The 13,092-nt window shown below is 38.0% G+C and overlaps 1 protein-coding gene across 1 annotated transcript in view; it reads right to left on the bottom strand.

Moving 5' to 3' along the window:
- The window catches only part of LOC127658402 (ER membrane protein complex subunit 2-like), a 51,130-nt gene that overhangs the window by 21,795 nt on the left and 16,243 nt on the right, over positions 1-13,092 (bottom strand). The window contains exons 5-7 of the mRNA XM_052147675.1: positions 12,758-12,815; positions 3,103-3,188; positions 2,864-2,923 (exon numbers count right to left, since the gene is read on the bottom strand). Of these exons, the coding sequence (XP_052003635.1) occupies positions 2,864-2,923; positions 3,103-3,188; positions 12,758-12,815 (204 nt within the window). The remainder of the gene's footprint in view (positions 1-2,863; positions 2,924-3,102; positions 3,189-12,757; positions 12,816-13,092) is intronic.

Raw genomic sequence — 13,092 nt, 5'->3', positions numbered from 1 at the left:
ATAAAGGGATGGACATGGTCAGAAACAATGCTCAGGTAGGCCGTGGCATTTAAACGATGCCCAATTGGCACTAAGGGGCCTAAAGTGTGCCAAGAAAACATCCCCCACACCATTACACCACCACCACCAGCCTGCACAGTGGTAACAAGGCATGATGGATCCATGTTCTCATTCTGTTTACGCCAAATTCTGACTCTACCATCTGAATGTCTCAACAGAAATCGAGACTCATCAGACCAGGCAAAATTTATCCAGTCTTCAACTGTCCAATTTTGGTGAGCTCTTGCAAATTGTAGCCTCTTTTTCCTATTTGTAGTGGAGATGAGTGGTACCGGTGGGGTCTTCTGCTGTTGTAGCCCATCCGCCTCAAGGTTGTGCGTGTTGTGGCTTCACAAATCTTTGCTGCATACCTCGGTTGTAACGAGTGGTTATTTCAGGCAAAGTTGCTCTTCTATCAGCTTGAATCAGTCGGCCCATTCTCCTCTGACCTCTAGCATCAACAAGGCATTTTCAGCCCACAGGACTGCCGCATACTGGATGTTTTTCCTTTTCACACCATTCTTTGTAAACCCTAGAAATGGTGGTGCGTGAAAATCCCAGTAACTGAGCAGATTGTGAAATACTCAGACCGCCCGTCTGGCACCAACAACCATGCCACGCTCAAAATTGCATAAATCACCTTTCTTTCCCATTCTGACATTCAGTTTGGAGTTCAGGAGATTGTCTTGACCAGGACCACACCCCTAAATGCATTGAAGCAACTGCCATGTGATTGGTTGATTAGATAATTGCATTAATGAGAAATTGAACAGGTGTTCCTAATAATCCTTTAGGTGAGTGTATATTATTGTATTTACAGTACATTTATGTATTTGTATGTGTGTATATATATATATATATATATATATATATATATATATATAGTCTTATTGTGATTCTATATATACTATTTCTATTCCATTTATCATTTTTATATATATAATTTTTTTTATTCAATTTTAAAGTATTATTATTATTTTATTATTATCTGTCTTGTTAATGTTTTGTATTGTTGTGAACTGAAAGCTCCTGTAACCAAGACAAATTCCTTGTATGTGTAAGCATACTTAATAATAAAGCGGATTCTGATTCTATTTGTTTTTACTGGTTGGGAGAATGGGTGCCACCACATTCTCTTGGGAATTTCTCTTTTTCCCTGTTCTCCCTTTCTTTCACAGCATGGAAAGACATGTGATAAAACTGCCTTGCCGGAAGAGGAGGGAAAAGGGAAAAAAAATAAGAATTGTGACTGACCTGAAATAAAGAAAAGAAAGCAAAAAGGAGAAAGAGGAAGAAAGATTAAGAGTGACATTGACACACCTATAGATAGAGGGTTGTAGATAGAGAGAATGGTGTGATATTAGAAAAGTTGGACTAAGCGGGCAGATAATCCTCTCACCCCTGGATTTCCTCTGTCTGCCACAGAAATAATGCCTTTTATATAAAACCGTGAGGTATCTAATAAGCGCTCCTCTCACCAAGTGCCCGCATTCCAATGCCCAGTGGCCTCCAACTGGGACAACCATCTTTCTCTCACACACACACAAATCCCCCAAGCCCCCCTCGTGAACAATACGACCAAAACAATTAAAGAAGGATGCAGTAGAGGAGACATAAACAAAGTAAGTTTCCTACAATCCTGATGCCTGGCAGAAAGTATCCCCTGGCAAAAGAGATATCAGTAGGGGAGCGCAGTCTTATCCTGGGAGTTGGAGAGGGAGCTCAAGGAACAAATCCTATTATAGCCTTACTCCATGGGACTAACAGACACTGAGCTTTAAGCAGGAACCCTGGCTGAGACTGGCATTTCACTGTCTTTTACTCTTAAGTGTCCTACAGCTCTGCAGTAACCATCAAGCCTTAATGGAAGGTCCTGAGAATGACCAGCAAGTTTTGTGGTGAATGTGACTTCATCACCTCTAGTAAACATTACATTTATTGCAGAACACTTCTGGACATTTGGCTGACACATTGATGAATCATGAATCGATTTAAGACAAAATTCTATAATAAATGAAGAGTTTTTAAATTCCCTACACCATTGTTTGCCAATCTGACTTTTCTCAAACAATGCTAAATGCTAATGATAAAATGCAACTCACTGTGTAATTGTGCATATTTGGCTTAGCAAAATAAATAGGCTTGTCAACTTTTAAACGGGCGAAAACGCTTACCATATCGTTTGTTGCACGTACAATGAAATTCTATTGTATTTTGCCGCAAATTCATCTGTCACATTGTAATAAGGGACATTCTTATTTAATATTTGGCCCAGTGTTTGTTCCATGCATCAGGCAAGTAGCAATCCACGCTACTGCTGTTGTTTATGGATTTGCAAAATTGACAATTTTACTATTCAACATGTACAGTATGCCATTTTGCTAAATTTTGGTACTTTGTTATCTTGCCTCTTGATGTGCAATGTATGGGGGTCTGTTGTGCAGCAAAACCTGCCCTACACATTATTTTACATAGGCTAAAAAAATAACCAGCCTATTGACCAATTGTTTCTTGTCCTAAGAAAAACATTTCTGTGTCTACATAGAGGGACAGCACATTAAAGTCAACCTGAAACCTTGCTGATTTGGCTTATTCTCCCACTTTGAGAGAGAGCGAGAGAGAGAGAGAGAGAGAGAGAGAGAGAGAGAGATATTATTCATTTAATTCTTAAAAAGTCACGCAGTCGCAAACATTAACATTAATCAAATTATCACCTTTACCACTGTCAGGAATTCTCGACAGAATAACGATCCTTTTAATTATGTCTTGACTTTAAGCAGGTATAAAAGCGAGCGTACATATAAAATGAGGTGAGAAATCGTACTCATGCTCATTGATGTAGAGTTCTGACAGCTCATGCCATGCTTCCTGGTCTCCCACAAACCTGCAAAACAAAGAAGTTGAAGTTAGCTCATCAGAAAGGCCACTTTGGACAAGGGGTGGGTAAGGGTTAGGGAAAGACTTGGGGACCAACTCAATCAAATGCAAAACCCCTTTTAATTAAAAAGTGGAGAAGAAGGGGAGGAGGAAAGGGAGGTCTAAATCCTCTTGTAAAACACTCACTGCTCCAGATATTCGTTGAGCTCACGAATGGCCTCACTGGTTTTGCCCTGCGCTCGCAGAATGGAGATCTTGCGCTTCCTTGCTGCCTGTGAGTTGACAACAGAGGATTAAGGCTTTAGTTTCAAGTGTTTGTTAGGAACAGAAAAGAGCAATGACTGAAATAAAGAGTAAACATCTCGTCAGGTTTCTGGGGTGAATTACTAAAACGTCTTAAGTCTGGAATCCTATTTAATCTGTTGGGAACTATAGTGAATTCTTCAAGTTTATATACATGTTCTTATGTAACTTGTTAGACCTTAACTACTTACAGGGATAGGTCACCAAAAAAATTGTATTCTCTCAACATTTATTCCTCATGCCATACCAAACTTATACTTTCTTTCCGCTGCAGAATACAAATTAAGTTTTTGTCCGTACACTGCAAGTCAATGGGATCCAGAATGCTTAAGCGCCAAGAAAAACATAAAGGCAACAGAAAAGTAATCCACTCGAGTGGTGAAATCTGTGTCTTCTGAAGTGATACGAGAGCATTAGGTGAGAAACAGACCAAAATTCAAACCCTTAATCATTATCAATCTTGACATCAGCGGTTTCCTTGGTGCATTCACACACTTCCACGTGCTTGACACAAGCGCAGAGCTTTGTATAAAAACCAGATAAAGTGCTGCCAGGTTCACGGTTTTCATGCCCAGTTGGGCTATTTTTGTAAATTTAGAAGCAATTTTAAATTATAGAGTCTTGGGTTTAGTTCTTTTGGGGATTAGGCCTGTGCAATTAATTGAAATAAAATCTAAATTGCGATATGACCTTGTGCTATTATTAAATAAAAAATAATACACTAATATATATATATATATATATATATATATATATATATATATATATATATATATATGAAAGAAACCCAGAGCATCGTGGGTGAAGCAGTCTTCATTACTGTCTGCGGTGCCGGCATCTCAATCTCCGTCGAGTACAGGCATCATAATAATAACAATGTGGGATACAGATGAGGTATTTAAACATCTTTATTAAGTAACTCCTGAGCAAACTACATTAACAGAAGCACCTGTTGAGACCACAAGCATGCAGGAGGAGACAGGAGCGAGGAGTAGAAAGAAGGTGGGAGGGAGGAGAAAGGAACGAGGAGTAGAAAGAGGGTGGGAGGGAGGAGACAGGTGCGAGGAGTAGAAAGAGAGTGGGAGGGAGGAGACAGGAGCGAGGAGTAGAAAGAGAGTGGGAGGGAGGAGACAGGAGCGAGGAGTAGAAAGAGGGTGGGAGGGAGTAGACAGGAGCGAGGAGTAGAAAGAGGGTGGGAGGGAGGAGACAGGAGCGAGCAGTAGAAAGATAGAGGGGACGGAGGATAAAGGAGTGAGCAGTAGAAAGAGAGAAGGGACAAGCTTAGGAGTCAGGAGCAAGGTTCAATTTGTTTGCATTGCATTGAGCAGTATAAGATGAATTAAAATAAGTGGCACATTAGCTTTAACAGCATAATATATAATATTGTTAATTGATATGAAAAGTCCATATTTCTTCAGTTTCTTATTGTTTCACAACCCAAATGCATGCTGTCCACCTGAGTAGACATATAAAAAAAACTCTTTGAAAAATGAGTTTAAAAAAATGATGTTTGATTTTTTTACATATGCCTAAAGAGGATTAAAAACAATTGGGGGAAAAAATCCTGACTACGGTTGTCATAATTCATGCATGAAAGTGCTAGACTGGGTTCCAAAAAAGAATGATGCTGAATAGTGGGCTGCGACCACATCAGAAATGGACAAAAACAGGTACACAACAGACAGGTACAGTGTGAATATAAAGAAAACTGCATTTTTTATTATTAATTTTTTTCTTTCACTGTTTTATTATTTATTTATTTGTTTGTGGCAGAATTAAAAAGGTCCGAGTTTAGTGCTTTATAAAATGCCTGGGTAGTTCAGCGAGTAAAGATGCTGACCAAACATTGGCAAAACTTTACCAAATTTTGGTTAAAAGGACTCACTAGTTTTTTGTTTATCATATATATATCGCAGTCCAAATTGCAATTTTACTTTTTGTCCAATTCGTGCAGCCCTATTAGGGATACTTTTAAAATGCACTGTGGTGGTCAATAGTTTGATGACACTTGCAAATGAAAATGTCAAGATACATTGTAAATAAGGACTTAAAAGTTTGGTGTTTCTCAACCAAAGCAATCGTATCACTTCAAAAGATGGATTTAAACCACTATAGTCATATGGATTACTTTTATGGTGGCTTTATGTCTTTTTTGGTGCTTAGTTTTGGATGCCTTTAACTTGCATTGTATGGACAAAAACACCTCATCCTTCGAGATATCTTTGTTTGTGTTCAGCAGAAGACAGAAAGTCATCCGATTTTGAGATGGCATGAGGCTGAGTAAATGATAAAGGGTGAAGTGGCTGAAGTGGATGCTGGTTCATACGTTAACCTAAACAAAACTTCTATATTTCAATTAACCATGATTAAACATTTAAACTCATGACAAATTATACGGGTGTTATACAGTATATCTTAAAATTAACTTACAGCATGAGCATTATATAATATTTAGACAGACACTTTGATCAGGTCAATTTAAAGCAAAAGATGTCATGGAGGTAAATTAAACCATGTCAATTATTGGGCAGACGTGGCACTTCAGTTTGGTCTTCCTTCCATAAGGCAGTTGTAATAAACAACCTGACTTAATCAGATGGTCCAATAGGACGTTTCCCTGGAACTTATTATTACTGACACCACTGCATCCAAGACGAAAGTAATATACCAGAAGATATCGAAAAGTAATGTCTTTATCAAATTAGAAAGCCTGTGGATTCTGGTGCACGAAGCACCACCCTTCTGCTGAGGGACGGTTGAGAATAGAGCTCAATTAAGCAGAAGGTAAGAGAAGACTAAAGCCATTAAAGAGGTAAAAACAGCAAGTTGACAAAGAGCTGCAGGCCATATGCATTCACATAAACTTATGAAGCCTCGCTTGCATCAGTCACAAATAATGTCCGCCTTGTTCCAACGTAGAAGTGACCTTCAGGCAGATTAGATTCTCATCAATCTGAATCAGAAAGTATTACACCGACTTCAACGACTTTTCCAGGAGTGCTTCTTTTTCCTTAGTTTCCCTTTTTGCTGGTAAAAGGAGAGCAAAGAGCAGACACTTTACCATTAGAAGTGCCTTGCTCTGCTCCACATATTATTTATGGACTGGCACTTGATAGAGTGGGTCTTCCCTACTAGCACAGTATGGCCCAAACCCCATCAAGCTGGGCATGAGTCACTTCTGAAAGCCCATAAATCTGAAACCGCTATGATACTACCGCCACTCCAAATCCACTTATCCATCAACCAGGCAGCCAAACGAACCTGCTTCACCGGCTGCTTCAAGCCGAGACAGACTTGCACACATGAGCAAAGGAGTTGATGGATTGCCAAACCCCTACTGTATGCAAGTATGATAGTACTTACTGGATCAGTGGAAGACATGGATTCGTATTACAGGGCTATAGATGACACTATAGATGAGTGAAATAAGACAACAGCTACAACATCAAGCTGTTTGGAATATTGCACTAGTTTTATATATCTTTATCCTCAAAGTATTTAAATAAACTATGGAACCGTATTAAACAGAAATTCTAAACAATACAACCTATTAAATGTTATTTGCAATGTACACTTTCTGCCAACAAACTGATGCCTCTGCATTGCTTTCTTTCTACTTTCATAGAACAAGTTGGAAGACTGTTTGCAACAACAAGTTACAGATCCCATATCTGCCTTTTATTTCCTCTAAAAGCACTTGGGATAGATAGAAGCATATGGTGGCTGGTAGACCATAGTCTTAAGAAACTTTATTAGACATTGAGCTATTCTAAACCATACCAATATTTTCTTTCTTTCCAACCTCTCCACAAAGGCCAGCAGTGATCTCATTTTCATACTTTTCACGATCTAGCTGTTTCTATCACTCCTGGATTCACTTTCTCAAGAGGTCAGACTGTTATTGAGAGCCACCTTGAGAGATAGCAAAGACAACCATCGTTCCCAAAGGGTGAAGAGGACGACTCTCAAAGCTGTGGTACACCGACATGACCTGACTTCAAATTCATTCTCCAATAAGAGAATTACTTAATGATTGGATTTAACATCCACAGACTAGTCTACAGTCTCAACACTATGAATGATTATAAATTCTCCAAATGTGGTTTAAGATGAAAAAATGACCTGTCTCGGTCACTGAATAATGAATACAAATTTTCAAAATGACCATGACTTAAGTCAAAGTATGAATTCCAAAATCAATACAAACTTATTAGGACATCCAAATCTTTTAAACCAGCAGTTAACAGCATACATCACTTTTTTTTTATTGGAAACAGTAATTGGACAAAAATTTCAAAACTGAAATTTCTTCCGTTTTGAAGAAAACTCCAACTATGTCTTTAACATTTACATACTCCATATTGTCCTGTGTAGTAATTACATGTAATTCTAGGAGTCAACCTCAGGAGGATTCTCATTGACCTCAATTGGTTTAACAAGCAAAACCATGTTTATGCTGTTGAATTACAGGCAGAGTTAGAGGGCTGAATGCAGTGAATCAAATAAGCATGCTGTGTCAATCAGTGTTAAAATAAACAGCTTGTTAAAAGTTACCTTTAAGTGCTTAAAAATGTGCACTGTATTAAGTGAGCAAAGGAAGACCAAAGGGAGAGATGTGGGGTATAAACAAAAATCAAAGAACGTAAATAAATGAAAGGTACATTTATTGGACAGACAGACAGACAGACAAACAGACAGATATGAGCCAGGAAGAATTTATCTAAATCATTGCTGTAGGTATTGGACCATAATGAGCGATGGAAGGGCTAGGAGTTCGAACATTTTTGGACACCGCCATGGCAGAGAAACCTTGAGCAATTTTTGTTGATTCAACAATTTTGGTTAATGGGTACCACATCTATTCCACAGCCTATAATTACAACAGTTCAGTTTCCAATCTCAGCTCCGCATGCTGGGATGCCTCACAAGTCCTCATAGTAGCCGCCAATTTTCCGCCATTTTCTTGGATCATGCCCTCATCCCATTCCACTGAACATGTTAAAAAACACAGCATTTAGATAAGCCTGGCTTCAACCAAACATTTACAGACAGGTGACCTAGATGAGGTCATCCCTCCCATACCACAACCTCTGCCACCCCGCCAAAGAGGGTTGGATTGTGGGAAAATATGGTTTAGTAGACATTGCACAACGGATCCATTTTATTCCATTCCCTCCCCCGATTTAAGAAACACGCAGGATTTGATGGGGTGGTGGCTTAGTGTTTGGAGATCAGGAAACAGACAAATCCTCTATGGGGCCATCAGTGAAATCAGGGCTGAACCTAATTGTGTCAGGGTAGTTCACATGGTACCCACCTACACACTATTTCCACAAGTGCAAGGGTGCACCTTACTAAGTCCACTATATCCTGTAAATGAGCATTAAGTGTGAAGATAACACATGGGTACTTGGTGCTTTTCAAAGCAAAAAACATCCCCTTGATGACCATGCTCCTAGACTGCTTTGGTCATCTGTAGATTTGATACAATCATGAGATTATTTTGGAGGGATATTTCAAAATTCATAGAGAGCAACCAAATCATGATAAAGGTCTGAAAGAGCACAGTCCCAAAATCCAACAGCATGACATTTCACAGAGTTCCTGTGCTCAAGCAGAGCTTTAAGAATCTAAGTGTCCTGTCAGCCCATTTTACTTCATTTCCCAGACTTCCTGGTGCAAAAAATTCATTCACAAATGCACATTTCCCTTTAGGAGATGATGGTTGCAGTCGGTTTCTGAAAGAAACTGGTGAGGTAATGAGACGTGGTTGGACACTATTTTCCAGCATTTTTCCTTCTAAAATGTGTGTGAGAGGATCATTTCATTTTATTGATGATGACAATTCACATTTGGAATTTTGGTTAAATGACAGATCCTCTTACCATAAGAAAGAAATTTGGCACATCTGTTCCTAGGTTTTTCTCATTGATGCACATTTAAAGGAAAGTTCCTGGTTCAATACAAGTTAAGGTCAATCAACATAATTTGTGGCGTAATGTTGATTACCACAAAATAATTTCAACTTGTCCCTTGTTAATAATAAAAAAAATCAAGGTTACAGTAAGGCACTTACAATGGAAGTGAATGGGGTCAGTCCACAAACAGTAAAAAGTGTGATAAAATTGCTTATTAAACTTGTGTAAAGTTATGTTTGTATAAAGTTACATCCATCCAATACTTAAGTGTCATGTTACCATTTTTGCTTTTTTTTAATAAACGAGCCAACATAATTTTTTGTGGTAATCAACATTATGCCACAAATGCTGTCAATTGAGCTTAAGATGTATTGAACCTGGAACGTTCCTTTAATTCTGATTTTAAAAAAAAAAGACAGCATGCTTGTGCTTCAGACTTTTACAAGAACTGCATCTCAATACCCAATTTCACAAATATTCCTACCTGCAGGAGTTATGTAATAGGATATTATATTTGACCTGATGGTTTTCATTACTACAGCAGGCAAGGTTCACATAAAATCCAAGACTTTAACAGGGACATTTGCAAAATCATGTTAATGTCACATTCTATTACAAAACGTGTTTAGCTAGGATAACACTAGTACACTGGGAAACACATTTCCCCCGTGGGAAAATTTATTTCATATCTTCTGAATGTTAACAGAGGAGCAAAGCGATATTATTACAAGATTGTGAAGAATAATGTAACCACACTGGTTTGATAATATCCGTTTTGCGCCGATCTTCTCAACTTCCCATTTACACGCCGTTAAATGTGCTTGTAATTTAACCTTGATCATGGGAATAGGGAGAGTGCCTCGGTTGAAATTCACAAAAAACAAACAGAGGAGACCTCTCATTTTCAGAGGAGGTAAGACGGATGGGGCAGTTTGGTCCAATGGTAACAGATAGTTAAATAAATAGCAATGGTAATGATATAACATTACCAGTGTTTTAAAGTGATGACGGGAAGAGACTGGAAAAACACACTTGGAGTACACTTGCATACTGTAAACCACTCGACTGAAACTCAATAAATATTCAGTGAATAAAAATCAGATTGCTTGTGTTATGCCAAGACAAGAGAAATCAATATTTAACTGTACATTTGGTTTTTAATACCGGAGTGATCTTTAAATAATAAATAAGTTAAGACCAAATCACATAATTTATCTAAAAGGTTAAAGGTAAATAAAAAAAATTATGAAAACAAAAAGCCCTTCTCAATGGGGTCATAGGAAGTGCCATAAATCCCCCGTTTAAGAAAACAAGGCATACATTTTTGCTGAGGCTGCATACAACCGAAGTCCATAAATCAAATACCCTTTGTTAAAGGGATATTTCACCCAAAAACAAAAATTGTCTCATCATTTACTCACCATTATGCCATCCCAGATGTGTTTGACTTTCTTTCATCTGCTGAACTCAAATGACGATTTTCAGAAGAATTTCTAAATTTTCTATTTTTGTTCCATACAAATTTTGAAGCTACAAAAATCAAATAATTCAGCACAGAAGTAGGGCTGGGCGATAAAACGATATAGATATTTATCACGATAAAGAAAATCCATGATATCGATGAAAAGCTTTTGAGGAATTTTCGATATTTACAGCGTGTCACTAAAACACAAGCAGTTCGGCTTTCTCAGGCTGCGTTTCCACTGGGGTGGACGAAATCCGCTCAAAGGCGTTCACAGCGCTAGGTGAGAGTTTGCTCCGCACCTCTGCCAATCCTTTGATCCACCTTGCCAGCACGATGCTCGGCTTTCATAGGAATTAATTGCTCTCAGCTTCATTCACAACGCGCCAGTAAGGTCAGACTGGATGAACTTGCTAATGCTAGCTGCCTTGCTAACAATTAGGTTACGTCGGACAGGAATTGATTCCATCCGCAACGCAGGACTTCATGACTACGGTTCTGCCCTCACATCGTCTCTAGTGAAGAGCGCGACAGAACAACAGTGTTGTGGACAACAGCTCTGATCTTTCTGCGCTGTAATCTTGAATATTGTTCTCTAGCACCAAACATGCATCATTTCTGCCCTGTCCCGCTCCACCTGCATGTGTGTAGCCATGAAGCGCCGCATGAGTTAACATGGTTTCAAAGCACCTTTTAGACCAATATGTTTTTCCCTTCTAAATGTATCTTTATTAATCAGCATGTTACAAGCCTTTAATAATAAACAAATCGATTTCTGTTCTAATTTTGTGAAAATTAATTAGATGTCTGGAATGGATAAGGAAAGACTAAAATCACAAATTGGTAGCCTAGTCTCTCACTTTAATGAAAATCTACAAATGATTTTTAAATTTGAAAAAAAAAAAAGTTTTCCACATTTTCTCTCGGGACACCCCTGAACCCACATTCAGCATCATTCCACAGTCATAAGGGCTTCTATGCCCCATACTTGGGTAGCTGAATCTAAAGAAATATGAAAAAATATTTAATTTTAATGTAAAGATATTCCAACAAATACTGGATTGCTGTCACTATGCTTCAGAACAAACAGATTATCTTTTTTACATTAATTTTCAATTGATAAACGGTAAAAGAGGTAAAAGATCCTGCAGACCCCACTGCTTTGGCCATCTCTAAACCCCCTGTGCAGTTTTGTAGAGACTATTTTGACTGTTTAGAATGAATTTTTTCTTCTTTTTTTCGATCAACTTTTAAATAAAAAAAGAAAGTGCAATGTGTAAATGTATATCATGATAAATATCGATATTGAACAATATGAAAAAGATTATAGTGATAACAATTTTGGCCATATCACCCAGCCCTACATAGAAGTAATCCACAAGACTCCAGTGGTTAAATCAATGTCTTCAGAAGCGATTTGATAGGTGTGGGACAAGAAAGCAAAAATTTACTTAAATATTGATCTGTTTCTCACCCACACCTATCATATCACTTCTGAAAATATGATTTAAAACACTGGAGTTGTATGGATTACTTTAATGATGCCTTTATGTACTTTCTGAAGCATCAGAATTTTGGCACCCATTCACTTGCATTGTATGGTCCTACAGAGGTGAAATATTCTTCTAAAAATCATAATTTTTGTTCTGCAGAAGAAAGAAAGTCATACACATCTGGGATGGCATGAGGGTGAGTAAATGATTTGAGAATTTTCATTTTTGGGAGAACTATCCTATGTATTTACTCACACACGTTTGAAAGTGTGCGTGTTTTAGTGTAACTTTATGACTGTGGCTGAGGTCATTGAGGGGAAAGGGAGTTTAAAGGGTTAGTTCACTCAAAAAAAATGTATTGTGTCATAATTTACAGTCTCATGTTATTCCAAATATGACTTTCTTTATTACATGGAACACAAAGGAAATGTTAGGCACAATGATAGCCTCAGTCACCATTCACTTTCATTGCCATTTTGTTTTCTGTACAATGAAAGTGAATGTGACTGAAGCTATCATTTTGCCAACATCATTTCCATTGGTGTTTAATAGAACATTTCAGGTCATCTAGATGAGGGTGAGTAAATTATATCAGAAATGTCCTTTTATGTTCAAAAGATGCAAAACAAGCTTCAACCACAATTTCAAGACATTATTTTGCTTACCGTATTAGTCGGGTCATCTTGTAGTACTGAGTCGTAGAGCTTATTAGCATCCTCGTACCTTCGCAGGCAAAAAGAGAAATCATGTTTTAGGGAAAACAACAAGAACACCGTCCATGCCAAATTAGGTGTTAGGGATATCAAATAAAGTTCACAGAAGCCAACTTTTTGTATACAGATTGCCTTGTTTCTATAGTGATTGAGAATATATTTTCTCTATGTATCTAAGATGCAGAAATAGTCATTACCATTGCTGCTCATATAGCCAGTGTTGCGAGAGGTCTACTAGCTCCACAAAGAGTGTAATCCACAAACACGATTGCCTGCACTTTGATTAA

This window comes from Xyrauchen texanus, chromosome 17, assembly GCF_025860055.1.
Source record: "Xyrauchen texanus isolate HMW12.3.18 chromosome 17, RBS_HiC_50CHRs, whole genome shotgun sequence".
NCBI lineage: Eukaryota > Metazoa > Chordata > Actinopteri > Cypriniformes > Catostomidae > Xyrauchen > Xyrauchen texanus.
This window is presented reverse-complemented; position numbering and strand designations above follow the sequence as displayed.